Source organism: Sinocyclocheilus grahami, unplaced genomic scaffold (genome assembly GCF_001515645.1).
Source record: "Sinocyclocheilus grahami isolate Dianchi unplaced genomic scaffold, SAMN03320097.WGS_v1.1 scaffold451.1, whole genome shotgun sequence".
In the NCBI taxonomy this organism is placed as follows: Eukaryota; Metazoa; Chordata; class Actinopteri; order Cypriniformes; family Cyprinidae; genus Sinocyclocheilus; species Sinocyclocheilus grahami.
In genome coordinates this window covers 246,638-260,502 of record NW_015505630.1, presented here as the reverse complement: position 1 = coordinate 260,502, position 13,865 = coordinate 246,638, and the positions used below count along the sequence as shown (strand labels likewise).

The window sequence follows — 13,865 nt, the reverse complement described above, 5'->3', positions numbered from 1 at the left end:
CATGAGTGAGAGCAAGAGTGAGAGAGAAATAGAGTCCAAGAGATCAAAGCCAGCTTCTTAAACAGAACCAGACAAAACAAGTTTCTGTGACTGCAAATGGCTGAACTGCATTTGATTTATATTTTCTTTACTCTGCATGTTACACGCATGTCCAAAAAACATCTGCATTCATTTGTGATTTATTAACAAATATCAAGATGTAATGCATTAAAAAAATTCATAAATTAATATGCTATATATTATTTAAAATTAATTTAGCTAAAAACACTAAACAAGGTTACCTTAAATGCTGTTCAATGCAGCTGTCTTTTTTTTTACTGCAGATGTAAATGTATCATAACCCAAATGTGTATGTGTTTTATATTAGGACTGAATATAATGATGTATTACACCATCATCATGTTTGTCTATGTCAGTATTTTATGCATGCATGCATACATGACTTATTTGTTACGTAAAATGGTAATGCACAGCATTTTCTTGAATCCTGAAATGTGTTTGCTTAGAGTAGCCCAGTAATCCCAGAGCTCTCTGCGCTCACCACCATTACTAGTACTGTCTGCTAAGATTACTGCTCAACAGACAGAGAGAGATGGTGGGGGTAAACTTGTCTAATCAGAAAAGAGGATTAGAATAGTGGAATAGAAAAAAAAATCAAATGATCATATGATGGAATGAGGTAGGAGGAGAAGGAATGATATTTGGAGAGGATGTGGAAGAATAACTAAAAGCTTGAAGACAGAGATGTAAACAATCTATTAGGAGAAAAACCTCACTGTTACTATGGAGACTGATGGTGAAATTGTGATCACAATTATTTGTCACAGTCTGTTTTCTGTTGAATCAAACTTATTGAACAGGACAGAATATGAATAATTTATGGATAAGAGTGAGAGAGGACACCAGAAACATCTTGCTGGAAATCAACACTTTTGGAATCAAGAGTGTGCGAAAAATAAGACAACAAGGCCAAGAAAACTAGATGTGGCATCTGGATACATCCTTATCTGGGAAGAAACAATTTCAAGGTTAACTTTTTTTTTTAACTGTTTAATTAACTGGGGGGTTTTTTTCAATCGAAAAGTTGTGTTTTAGAGTAGGGGTAATCTCTAATCATGATAAAAGGTTATTTTATGGGTTTATAATTATTTTATATTAAATTATGAATATAGCTATAATATAGCTATACATATAATATAGCTATAATGCTAAATATGTTTTTTATATTATAATTACACTACCGTTAAAAGTTTAGAGTCAGTAAGATCTCTTGCTCACCACCTCTGCATTTATTTGACCAAAACAGTCAAAATACTAATGTTGTGTAATATTTAAAATAACTGATTTCTATAATATATTTTAAAATGTAATTTATTTCTGTGATGACAAAGCTGAATTTTCATTCATTAGCACTCATTACTTCAGTCTTTAGAGTCACAGGATCCTTCAGAAATCATTCTAATATGTTGATCTGATGCTCAAGTGACATTTCTTCTTATGATCAATGCTGAAAACAGTTGTGCTGCTTATTATTTTTGTGGAAATATGTAAAAGTCTTAACTGGCAGTTTTGATCAACTTAAAGGGGTCATGTGATGTTGCTAAAAAGAACATTATTTTGTGTATTTGGTGTAATGAAATGTGTTTATGCGGTTTAAGGTTCAAAAAACACATTATTTTCCACATACTGTACATTATTGTCTCTCCTCTGTGCCCTGCCTTTCTGTAACACCTTCGATTTTTACAAAGCTCATCGGTCTGTAAAGCGAGGTGTGCACTGATTGGCCACGAACAGCTTGTAACACTCCAAAGAGAAAGGAAAACTTGAAATCGCATCATATGACCCCTTTAAGGCATCCTTGCTGACTAAAAGTATTAATTTCTTTCTAAACAAAAAAGCAATTTTTCTGACCTCATACTTTTGAAACGTGGTGCATATATTAAAATAAATACTAAAATATCTACTATGTTTTGTGTGTCTCCAGTGTGTTGAAGCACATTGCTATATTACCAGGTGGGATTATAAAATCTGTCAATACATCTACCACTTTTTAATATGAAAAAAAAGATCTTTGCGCGTGTGTGTGTATATATATATATATATATATATATATATGCTCCACATTCAGAATTATGCCATCATTTTGTAATTCCGCTGTATTCTGCCAGTACTAAACAGATAGTGTAACACATATTATTTCTAAACACACTGTCCTTGCGAGGTCTCTCATGCATTTTTGATCGTATACAGGCCCCTGAACCCCTTTGTGACATTCTATCCTTTTAATTTTCTGTTTTGCTCTCACAGGGTTCAATGCAGGAAGATAGAATTGCTGACAGAGAAGCCCTTCAACCCCAGCTGTTTGGGTGCTGAGTGTATCTGTCCCACTGTGAGTGTGTGAAGGTGAGTAGAAACTGATATTTCCTCCCCCTTCAATGCCATCAGCGACTAGAGGGATTCAATTGAACAAAATCTTTTATTTTTGAATTGAACTCAGCTGAATACATACTTGATTTGCAGGACAGTCATCAAGTGCATTGTTGGCAACACAATCAAAACTCAGAGCGCATGCAAGTAATCTGGTCATATACAGTATTTTGTCTTCGGTGTGTGCTTCACAGGTCTGAAAATAAATCACCATGAAATAAAACAAAATATAGAGCATAACAGTGAGTCACGTGTACAGTATTTACGGAGAACCATGTATCACAGTATACATCAGAGAGGTAAGGAGGAGAAATCAGGCACAAAAATGATAGAACAGGAGCGCGGGCTTATCAAGACAGGCACAAGTCAAATATAGATATGATGTTGGAAAATTGTTTGCGTGTCGTCACAGTATCTGTGTGCTCAGGGCTCAACATAGTCGATACGTCATCTGTATGATAAATTTGCTGAACTGCAGTTCTGACTGAAGTCATTTGTTTGAAACATTTCAAAGGTTTCGGCTGAACAGAGTCAGGCATAAACGTATGTAGTAGTTAAATGATAAATATCCTCAGTATGAACTTTTAACTAAACCAAAAGATTTTTTGCAAACTTTAAGACAACATTTTCTGCATTTTGATATGCCATGAAGTGGGTTTGACTAGTGCATCCTGGGAAATGCAGCTGGAATTACTACTCTGGGGCAAAGATGTAGTCTAGAGCCTGTCTCTCTGCTGCAGCCACGTTAGGATGCCACAGGTCCACACTGAAGATAACTCTGGGACCATCTTCAGCTCCCCCTAGAGGACAAACGTAAAGAAGTTGGTTACACAGAAGACCTCTTTAGTATCTCAATTGTTTCTCCTAGAGTTTTAATAAATAAATAATTGAGATCTCTGCATAGATTTCTTTGTCTCAGTTTCTACTGGGGTAATGTGTGTCCTACAGAGTGTCAGAAGAGTCTACGCTCTTAAAAATAAAGAAATTTTTGCAGTGACTCCATAAAAGAACCATTTGGGTTCCCCAAAGAACTGATTTTTTCCTTTGTGTGAAGAACTTTTTGTGGAATGGAAAGTTTCCATGGATGTTAAAGGTTCTTCATGGAACCATATAATGAACCATTATTTTTAAGATTAAACTGTCACAGTCTCAACAATGTCTCAAAATAAAGATCTTGATACGAATGCAGACATTTCCCATGTAATTCTAAAATATCCATATACATTTTTTAATGCTACACTAACGTAAAATTAGGGTTCAATAATTTTTTTTGTACTTTTGTTTAGCAAGGATGCATTATATTGATCAAAAGTGAAAGTAAATACATTCATAATGTTACAAAAACAGCACAGCATTGATAATAATAGCACCCAATCAGCATGTTAAAATGATTTTGAAGGATCATGTGTCACTGAAGACAGTAGTAATGACTGCTGAAATTCAGCTTTGCCATCACAGGAATAAATTACATATTAAAATATATTAAATTTACATTGCCATTTTATTTCACAATATTAGTTTTTACTGTAGTTTTGATCAAATAAATGCATCCTTGGTGAGCATTAGAGACTTCTTTCAAAAACATTAAAACATTTTACAGACCCCAAGTTTTTTAAATAGTAGTGTAAACTCTTACTATATGCCAATAACAATTTGTGTTGATTTTATTTAAAAGGATTTTAAAAGGAACATCTCTGACCCAGTTGACACAAATAAGAAGCATCATACTTGTTCAAAATGATCTATGTGCTCCATCAGAATTTTTGTTCATGTCACACTCAACTAATCCTGTCTTACACATATGTAAGGTATTAGAAAAGTGTTTTTCTTTATTTTTTCTCATGTTTTATTTAATCTAGGGTAAAAAGTGGGCCAGGACTGCCAGTGGTGCCCCCTCAGAAACATAAATGCGTGGCACACTTGCATAACTGAGAACTCCATTTAAGTAAACATTTCCTCTATTTTTCATCTTCAGAATCAGATTGCCTGTTATCTTTATTGTTGTAGTTTGGTGAGCTGATTATTGATCTGTAACAGCTCTTCTCGGTTTCTGTAGCCTCAGTCATTCAGCATATTATGATTAATGAGGTTTGTAAGACCATTGTGTGAGATGGTATGCAGGAAGGAGTCATCCACAAGGAGGCAGTGTCCCTCTGACCAACACTGAGGCTCCCCACCCACCACAAGCTCACACCGAGCAGGCGTTTGAAGACCTGACACACAGAAACACACTCACATCAAAATGACAAAAATCCCATAATGTTGGATTATTTCCCCCCCCCAAATGTATGCGAACATTTGCATTTGCATGTGTAAAATTTTGTACAGTATTTTCCCTTACACTACCTCAAATAATTTGGCAACTTTCATTAAAAGTATTTGGGGGTCAGTACTTTTATATATAAGGATGCATTAAATGGATTAAAAGTGACAGTAAAAAGGTTGACATTGTTTAAAAAAAAAGTCTATTTCAAGTAAATGCTATTGTTTTGAATTTTCTATTCATCAAAGAAAAAAATGTCTCCACAATAATGTTAAGCAGCACAACACTTTTCAACGTTGATAAGAAATGTTTCTTGGGCAGCACGTCAGCATATTAGAATGATTTCTGAAGGATCATGTGACACCAGTCGTGTTGCTCAAAAGAGATTTCTTTCAAAATCATTCAAATATCTTAATGACCCCAAACTTACAAATGGTATTCTGTGTAGAACAGTTTTCTGTGCTTTCAGTGTTGTGACTTACCCAGATGGCAGCGCAGACGTGTGTTTGTAGGGCCATAGGACCCTCCCAGTGTGGCCCCAGGACCCAGGAGCCAGAAGCCAGCAGATCCCAGAGAGTTACTGCTGATGAAGGTTCTGAGAGAGAGGAGAGTTCGGTATGTACACGGACACGCTCGGCAGTTGCTGGCCACACACACTCCAGCGTTATAGAGCGGGAACACAGTCTGGCCCTGAGAGATCAACACATGAGCTCATCATCATACATGCCTATGCACACAACACATTTTCTCTCTTTTCTCAGGCTTAGCTGTGAGGGTTGTATGTGTATATCTTGCATTTTTATAGCCTGATTATTATGAGAGAATGATGAATTGGATACAATCAGATTCCTAACAGCAGTGCAGTACATATTATGATTGCAATATATTAAGAGAGGGCGACAAGGACAGCCAGAGAATGAAAGTCTTGGTGAATGTGTGTGCTGAATGAAGTAGAGTGATTCAGAACACAAGTGAATTAGTAGAGTTTAATTAAAAATTTTAATTTCATTATTTACTCCCTCATGTTGTTAACCCAAAGGTTGTCATTTTTTCTGTAAACCACAAAGTGAGACATTTTGATGGATCTTCACTGCATCTACCTATCTGTATACGTCTGTCCATCCTTCTGTCTGTCTGTCTATCTAGTCTTGTGAACTGTGAATGTATAGTTTGTGAAGATGTATAAAAATCAAATAAACAGATTTTACTGTGATTTTTACAATTGTCTATTTGACCCATTGAAATAGCTGAAATAGCTGATCCTAGTATGTTTAGTCACCTTTGGTCCTTGGTAGCTCCACCCTAGCTTTGTATCAATCCCCCTCTGGTACATTGCTTGGAACTCAGCAAGGATTATGGGATAGCTGGCCTCCAGAACCTCAATGTCATGACGATGAGCATCCCTGGGAAAGAAAGGTATGCTGGGAACATCTGGGAGGTAGAAGAGATGAGGCTTCTGAATGGATGGCCGATCATTGATCCTGGCCTAGACATCAGCGAGGAAGAAGTCGAGGGACAAACAGTGACATAAATGTTGAGATACAACACAAATATTTAGTGCCTCAAGTTATCCTACTTTTCTCATCTCTGACCTGATTGCGCAGGCCCTTGTGAATTCGTCCCATGCCAGCCCAACTGTAGCGCTTGGCATACTCTTGTAGTGCTCTGTACAACTTCCTGCTTTCCGTTGCAGCCTCGGTGGGGAACGGGGCATGGCTCAACACCGGTGTCAGGTAGCTCTCTGTGCCCTCCTCTTCCTCCACTGTCTCCATGGTGATAGCCGCGGATGCTTTAGGTGCAGAGTGTCTGGGGTCAACTGGGGAACGGCTGGATGACCGAGAGAATGAGGATCGGCCGGAGCCACTTTTCAGCATGCCAGAATGGGATGGTGGGTCAGAACCCACGCGGTAGCAGTACCAGAGGAAGAGGAGGAGGACGGTCCAGAGCAGCCCGCTGAGGGGAGGACCACCCAGCAACGCACATGGGGGAAGTGGCACCAAGTCCAGAGACCAGGGCATAATGCTGAGAGAGTGAGCTACGGTGAAAGAAAGAAAGAAAGAAAGAAATGATTCAATAATCATGATCTTCATGAACCTCATAAGTGCTTGTTACATGAGACTTTCTTCAGTGTGTAAAATCAATACACTTTGGCTATACACTCTGACTTATTTCCCTTCCTCCATGTTTAATAGCTGAATAATTAAGACGCAGCTGACCACAGATGATGAATATGAATCAATCTGAGGATACCAAGGGCTTCACTCGGTGAAATATCTCTCGCTGTATTGCACAATGATTCCTGCTGCAGTCAGTTTGTTGTGACAGTACTCACGTTGCTGAAACATTGCACACGGATGTCCGGAAAGAGCATGACGACGGAAAGAACCGATTTTTACCGAACATAACAAGTTACCATTCGGACACTTGCAGAGCAAATTTCTTAAATTTTAGGGTATTCTGTAAATGTGTGTTCTCTTACCACTTCTCCACGTCTTACTCAGTCTCTCTTCCCCCCGTCGTTCTCACCACGTCCCTTCCTCTGTTTATCTGCAGCCCTGAAAATACAGTAGATTCCGCATTCAGCGCTTCCGTAAGGCTGGAAGAACGACTCCGCCTTCTTTACGGAACAGACCGAAGATGCTTTTTTATTACCTTTGTCCATGTACTGACGCATCTGAATCAACCAGGCCCTCGTTGCTGGGTTGTGGAGCCCTATTTTAGAATTGTATCACCCCCTCTTAGCCGAGAGCCGACTGGGCAAGTTTCAGCACCGAGACGCTGGACAGCTCCTATGCAGAGCGCCGTCTACGTCTTGCGCTACTGCAGTTCAACCACTGTGCGGCGCAAGTGAGATGGACACAAAAATACAATTAAACCAACCAAGCACCAGCCTGTACTGAAGGGGAGTCCGACCCATTTTATGAATCAGTTCTTTCAGTTGGTTTTCATGAACAAGTTCTAAGAACAATTCAGTGATTATTTCATGTCATCACGTGGTCACTGACATCACGGCGTTAGATATTCGCGTGCTGTAAAACGTTAAGGTAAAGTCATGTGCACATATTGTTGTTTACTGTGTTATTGTTTTAGTTTGCAGCCATGAGTTAGCTCATAAAACATAATTTAGACTCTACAGGTATTTTTCAAGTACATAATACACACAAAAAAGTATTTAGCCTCAAAAGACTTTGTTAAACTGAAGAAAAATAATGTTTCATATGTGTGTTGGTAAAACTCATTTTCAGTATGCTGAAAATTTAGTTCGATTCGTAAAAGATTTGTTCAGTCCGATTCGTGAATCATATTGACCTGTTTTGTGAATCGATTCATTAAAGGGGTCATATGATGCTGCTAAAAAGAACATTATTTTGTGTATTTGGTGTAATGAAATGTGTTTATGCGGTTTAAAGTAAAAAAACCACATTATTTTCCACATACTGTATTGTTTCTCCTCTACGCCCCGCCTTTCTGAAACGCGTCGATTTTTACAAAGCTCATCGGTCTGAAAAAGCGAGGTGTGCTGTGATTGGCCAGCTATCCAGTGCGTTGTGATTGGCCGAATACCTCAAGCGTGTGACGGAAATGTTACGGCCCTTACCATACTGTGATGGCGTGTCCTGGCCGGAGCAACGAGACATAAACATGAAAACTCATTACAAACGAGGCATTTGTTGCATCCAGTGGGGACATAATTACTGATTATAATGACTTATACTGTCTTTTTACGCGTTGCGTTGCATTGCATCGCATCGCACCACGTAAACACAAAACTCTGTCTGCATTTGTGATCGGAGAAATGACAAACAACAAGTGCTACTCTACACTGCCCAAAACTCGCGTTTGAATCGTCAGTGGCAACTAAAAACACAGCGGCCTAGCGTGAGGGGAAGCCCCGGCTTAGCGTGCGCTGAGGCCGGGATAGAGTGAGCTGAGGCGGGCAGGACTCCGCTTTGTCCACGGTGAAAGTTGATGTATTCCCTCAGCGACCAGCACAAAAGTTACACCTTCTTTCTTTGCGTGAACATTTGGGTGGCGTTATGCAAATCTTCCCACACAGTGAGGTAGACAAGTGGGGGCGTGTTAGAACGAGCCGCTTTATAAAGACTATCTCTTTGGATCTGAGACTTTAGTGTTTGCAACTTTACAGATCTTCTTTACGCACCAAGAGCTTGTACCACTCCAAAGAGAAAGGAAAAATTGAAATCGCATCATATGACTCCTTTAAAAATATCCGACTCAAAAAACGATTCGATCTCCTGTTAGCCTGCCGACGGCCTAAACGGACAAAAACGAAAGAAAAAATGAAACTAATTAGAAAAGATGCAAATTGATTGTTTCCGTGGATCGAAAGGGTTATTTTGTTCTCATTGTTGTTGACTCGAGAAGTGCTCGGACCAGGCTCAGTCTGTTTTATGAGTCGGTTCATTAAGAAAAGATTCGACTCACAAAACGATTCGGACATCGCTAAATAACAGTAAACGCGCCAACCAACCATACGGTAGGAGCTGCTATCTATGCCTGTTCCACACGCACCTGCTAGCCTGCCATAGGCCTAAACGGACAAAAATAAACGAATGAAATATAAAACCAAGAACGGACGCAAACTGATTTTTTTCCTTGGATCGAGACCGTTATATTATCTTCTCCGTTGGTTCGAATGGAACACCCGTATTTGACAATAACTGGGCCGGGAGCGTTCAAATGATTCTTTAAAACCCGTTTGACGCGCAGCAGCAGTCGTGGTATTTTGGAGGGGGGTGGAGGAGCGAGAGACGGAGGATCGCGCTAGAAACGCAGCAGCGAGAGCGGTGCTACAGAAAAACACGCACGAAATATTCAAAGAATCACCAGGACGCGGGAAGAAACCTAGAGGATACATTGAGACGAATACAAAAAAGAGGAACGGCGTATTGCGGGTGCGTATGTGTTCTGTTCCCCTCTGACAGACTGTGGTGTCTTCGCGAGCTTGGTACCTCGCGCGACATCCACCCGCATATCGATGCATTCATGAAATCATTGTGAATCATATGAATCCGATATTGCTTTTCTTTTGAAAGAAATACAGGTTTATTCAGTCTAATGCGTTTTGGGGGGGAATGGGCGTCTTGCGTCACAGGCAAGGATAAGAGATGTTTTCTGAAGCGCCGAATACCTCAAGCGTGTGACGGAAATGTTACGGCCCTTACCATACTGTGATGGCGTGTCCTGGCCGGAGCAACGAGACATAAACATGAAAACTCATTACAAACGAGGCATTTGTTGCATCCTGTGGGGACATAATTACTGATTATAATGACTTATACTGTCTTTTTACGCGTTGCGTTGCATTGCATCGCATCGCACCACGTAAACACAAAACTCTGTCTGCATTTGTGATCGGAGAAATGACAAACAACAAGTGCTACTCTACACTGCCCAAAACTCGCGTTTGAATCATCAGTGGCAACTAAAAACACAGTGGCCTAGCGTGAGGGGAAGCCCCGGCTTAGCGTGCGCTGAGGCCGGGATAGAGTGAGCTGAGGCGGGCAGGACTCCGCTTTGTCCACGGTGAAAGTTGATGTATTCCCTCAGCGACCAGCACAAAAGTTACACCTTCTTTCTTTGCGTGAACATTTGGGTGGCGTTATGCAAATCTTCCCACACAGTGAGGTAGACAAGTGGGGGCGTGTTAGAACGAGCCGCTTTATAAAGACTATCTCTTTGGATCTGAGACTTTAGTGTTTGCAACTTTACAGATCTTCTTTACGCACCAAGAGCTTGTACCACTCCAAAGAGAAAGGAAAAATTGAAATCGCATCATATGACTCCTTTAAAAATATCCGACTCAAAAAACGATTCGATCTCCTGTTAGCCTGCCGACGGCCTAAACGGACAAAAACGAAAGAAAAAATGAAACTAATTAGAAAAGATGCAAATTGATTGTTTCCGTGGATCGAAAGGGTTATTTTGTTCTCATTGTTGTTGACTCGAGAAGTGCTCGGACCAGGCTCAGTCTGTTTTATGAGTCGGTTCATTAAGAAAAGATTCGACTCACAAAACGATTCGGACATCGCTAAATAACAGTAAACGCGCCAACCAACCATACGGTAGGAGCTGCTATCTATGCCTGTTCCACACTCACCTGCTAGCCTGCCATAGGCCTAAACGGACAAAAATAAACGAATGAAATATAAAACCAAGAACGGACGCAAACTGATTTTTTCCCTTGGATCGAGACCGGTATATTATCTTCTCCGTTGGTTCGAATGGAACACCCGTATTTGACAATAACTGGGCCGGGCGGGATCCCAAAACTCGCGTTTGAATCATCAGTGGCAACTAAAAACACAGTGGCCTAGCGTGAGGGGAAGCCCCGGCTTAGCGTGCGCTGAGGCCGGGATAGAGTGAGCTGAGGCGGGCAGGACTCCGCTTTGTCCACGGTGAAAGTTGATGTATTCCCTCAGCGACCAGCACAAAAGTTACACCTTCTTTCTTTGCGTGAACATTTGGGTGGCGTTATGCAAATCTTCCCACACAGTGAGGTAGACAAGTGGGGGCGTGTTAGAACGAGCCGCTTTATAAAGACTATCTCTTTGGATCTGAGACTTTAGTGTTTGCAACTTTACAGATCTTCTTTACGCACCAAGAGCTTGTACCACTCCAAAGAGAAAGGAAAAATTGAAATCGCATCATATGACCCCTTTAAAAATATCCGACTCAAAAAACGATTCGATCTCCTGTTAGCCTGCCGACGGCCTAAACGGACAAAAACGAAAGAAAAAATGAAACTAATTAGAAAAGATGCAAATTGATTGTTTCCGTGGATCGAAAGGGTTATTTTGTTCTCATTGTTGTTGACTCGAGAAGTGCTCGGACCAGGCTCAGTCTGTTTTATGAGTCGGTTCATTAAGAAAAGATTCGACTCACAAAACGATTCGGACATCGCTAAATAACAGTAAACGCGCCAACCAACCATACGGTAGGAGCTGCTATCTATGCCTGTTCCACACGCACCTGCTAGCCTGCCATAGGCCTAAACGGACAAAAATAAACGAATGAAATATAAAACCAAGAACGGACGCAAACTGATTTTTTTCCTTGGATCGAGACCGTTATATTATCTTCTCCGTTGGTTCGAATGGAACACCCGTATTTGACAATAACTGGGCCGGGAGCGTTCAAATGATTCTTTAAAACCCGTTTGACGCGCAGCAGCAGTCGTGGTATTTTGGAGGGGGGTGGAGGAGCGAGAGACGGAGGATCGCGCTAGAAACGCAGCAGCGAGAGCGGTGCTACAGAAAAACACGCACGAAATATTCAAAGAATCACCAGGACGCGGGAAGAAACCTAGAGGATACATTGAGACGAATACAAAAAAGAGGAACGGCGTATTGCGGGTGCGTATGTGTTCTGTTCCCCTCTGACAGACTGTGGTGTCTTCGCGAGCTTGGTACCTCGCGCGACATCCACCCGCATATCGATGCATTCATGAAATCATTGTGAATCATATGAATCCGATATTGCTTTTCTTTTGAAAGAAATACAGGTTTATTCAGTCTAATGCGTTTTGGGGGGGAATGGGCGTCTTGCGTCACAGGCAAGGATAAGAGATGTTTTCTGAAGCAGATGAGGAGAAGAGAGTCTGAATAAATGATCTGAACGCTCTGCCCGCAGTGTCAGCAACATCATCTGCCCGCATAATCTGTCGTGGTTATCATTAGTGTTGCTATTATAAAGTACTGACGAGCCTCAGTATGTTTTCATCTTCATCTTGTTCATTTGTATCATGAAGCCCCCCTTTTTTTAATCAGCATCGGCGTGTGCGGTAAATACTAAATGAGGCTTGTGGTGCTGACTGGGCCCCTAGCGGCCCAGACCTGCTCTCTTCTACCTGTCTCTCGTGTTGCGGTGACATTGATCACAGGGGCCATATGTCTCGTGCACTGTCAGGCCTCGAGGGCCACTGCGGGGCCATAAGATTTGATAGACGACAACAGACCCAGTAACATTTATGGAATATTTTACGAGATGACGCATTTCTGCAGATTATTTTTTCTGAATTAAGAAGCTGCAGTGTTTTTAGCCGGATATCATCATTAATTGTTTATAACTGCAGTGGTAAAAACCTAAATTTCACCAAACTCATTTAACTAACTTTAGCTTTAAAGACCCCATCATCATTTTTTTCTTTCTAGAGTCCCTGTGTTTTCCTATTTGTTGAAATAGAAAGTTTAGGCGGGTCACATCAAAGTACTCCATGCTTTAAAACAATAGCTAATAAGCTGCATAAACCATGTGTTTTTTACTTACTAGGTATGAGAGAGGGACATTCTCATACTAGAGAGCTTTTGTTTGGACAGAATTCGCTAGTATGTGATGACTTACACTGGTGTTGAAAAGTTCGAGGTCGGATAGATTTTTAAAAATGTTTTTGAAAGTCTCTTATGCTCACCAAAGTTGCATTATTACTGTAAAAACCGTAATAATGTGACACATTATTACAATTTGTAATAGCATAATGTTGTATAGTTTATTACATTTTATAATACAATTTTCAGCAGTCATTACTCCAGTCTTCAGTGTCACATGATCCTTCAGAAATCATTGTAATATGCTGATGTGACATTTCTTCAGTATTATTTGATGAATTAGAAAGTTCAAAAACAGAGTTTACTTGAGATAGAAATCTTTTGTAAAATTATAAGTCAATGTTTTTGATGCATTTTCACAGAAAGTCAAAGACTGTCATTTTAAATGTATATTATGTACACTGAACAAAATTATAAACGCAACACTTTTGTTTTTGCCCCCATTTTTCATGAGCTGAACTCAAAGATCTAAGACTTTTTCTATGTACACAAAAGGCCTATTTCTCTCAAATATTGTTGACAAATCTGTCTAAATCTGTGTTAGTGAGCACTTCTCCTTTGCCGAGATAATCCATCCACCTCACAGGTGTGGCATATCAAGATGCTGATTAGACAGCATGATTATTGCACAGGTGTGCCTTAGGCTGGCCACAATAAAAGGCCACTCTAAAATGTGCAGTTTTATCACACAGCACAATGCCACAGATGTCGCAAGTTTTGAGGGAGTGTGCAATTGGCATGCTGACTGCAGGAATGTCCACCAGAGCTGTTGCCCGTGAATTGAATGTTAATTTCTCTACCATAAGCCATCTCCAAAGGCATTTCAG

General features: G+C 40.4%; 1 protein-coding gene across 1 annotated transcript; it reads right to left on the bottom strand.

Moving 5' to 3' along the window:
- Positions 1 to 2,498: 2,498 nt before the first annotated feature.
- On the bottom strand, positions 2,499 to 7,490 carry LOC107552472 (aspartate beta-hydroxylase domain-containing protein 2-like). The gene is made up of 7 exons (XM_016234358.1): positions 7,343 to 7,490; positions 7,170 to 7,245; positions 6,283 to 6,725; positions 5,970 to 6,176; positions 5,173 to 5,380; positions 4,527 to 4,640; positions 2,499 to 3,227 (listed from the first exon to the last, which is right to left on the bottom strand). The coding sequence occupies exons 3-7, from the start codon at positions 6,706 to 6,708 to the stop codon at positions 3,121 to 3,123; spliced, it is 1,062 nt and encodes a 353-aa protein (XP_016089844.1). The 5' UTR covers positions 6,709 to 6,725; positions 7,170 to 7,245; positions 7,343 to 7,490; the 3' UTR covers positions 2,499 to 3,120.
- Positions 7,491 to 13,865: the final 6,375 nt, after the last annotated feature.

Coding starts and splice junctions, on each gene's coding strand:
- LOC107552472 (XM_016234358.1), bottom strand. CDS start 6,708: ATGCCCTGGTCTCTGGACTTGGTGCCACTTCCCCCATGTGCGTTGCTG. Junction 6,177..6,282: donor ACAAGGGCCTGCGCAATCAG/GTCAGAGATGAG, acceptor GCTGATGTCTAG/GCCAGGATCAATGATCGGCC. Junction 5,381..5,969: donor GGAGCTACCAAGGACCAAAG/GTGACTAAACAT, acceptor TTGATCTCTCAG/GGCCAGACTGTGTTCCCGCT.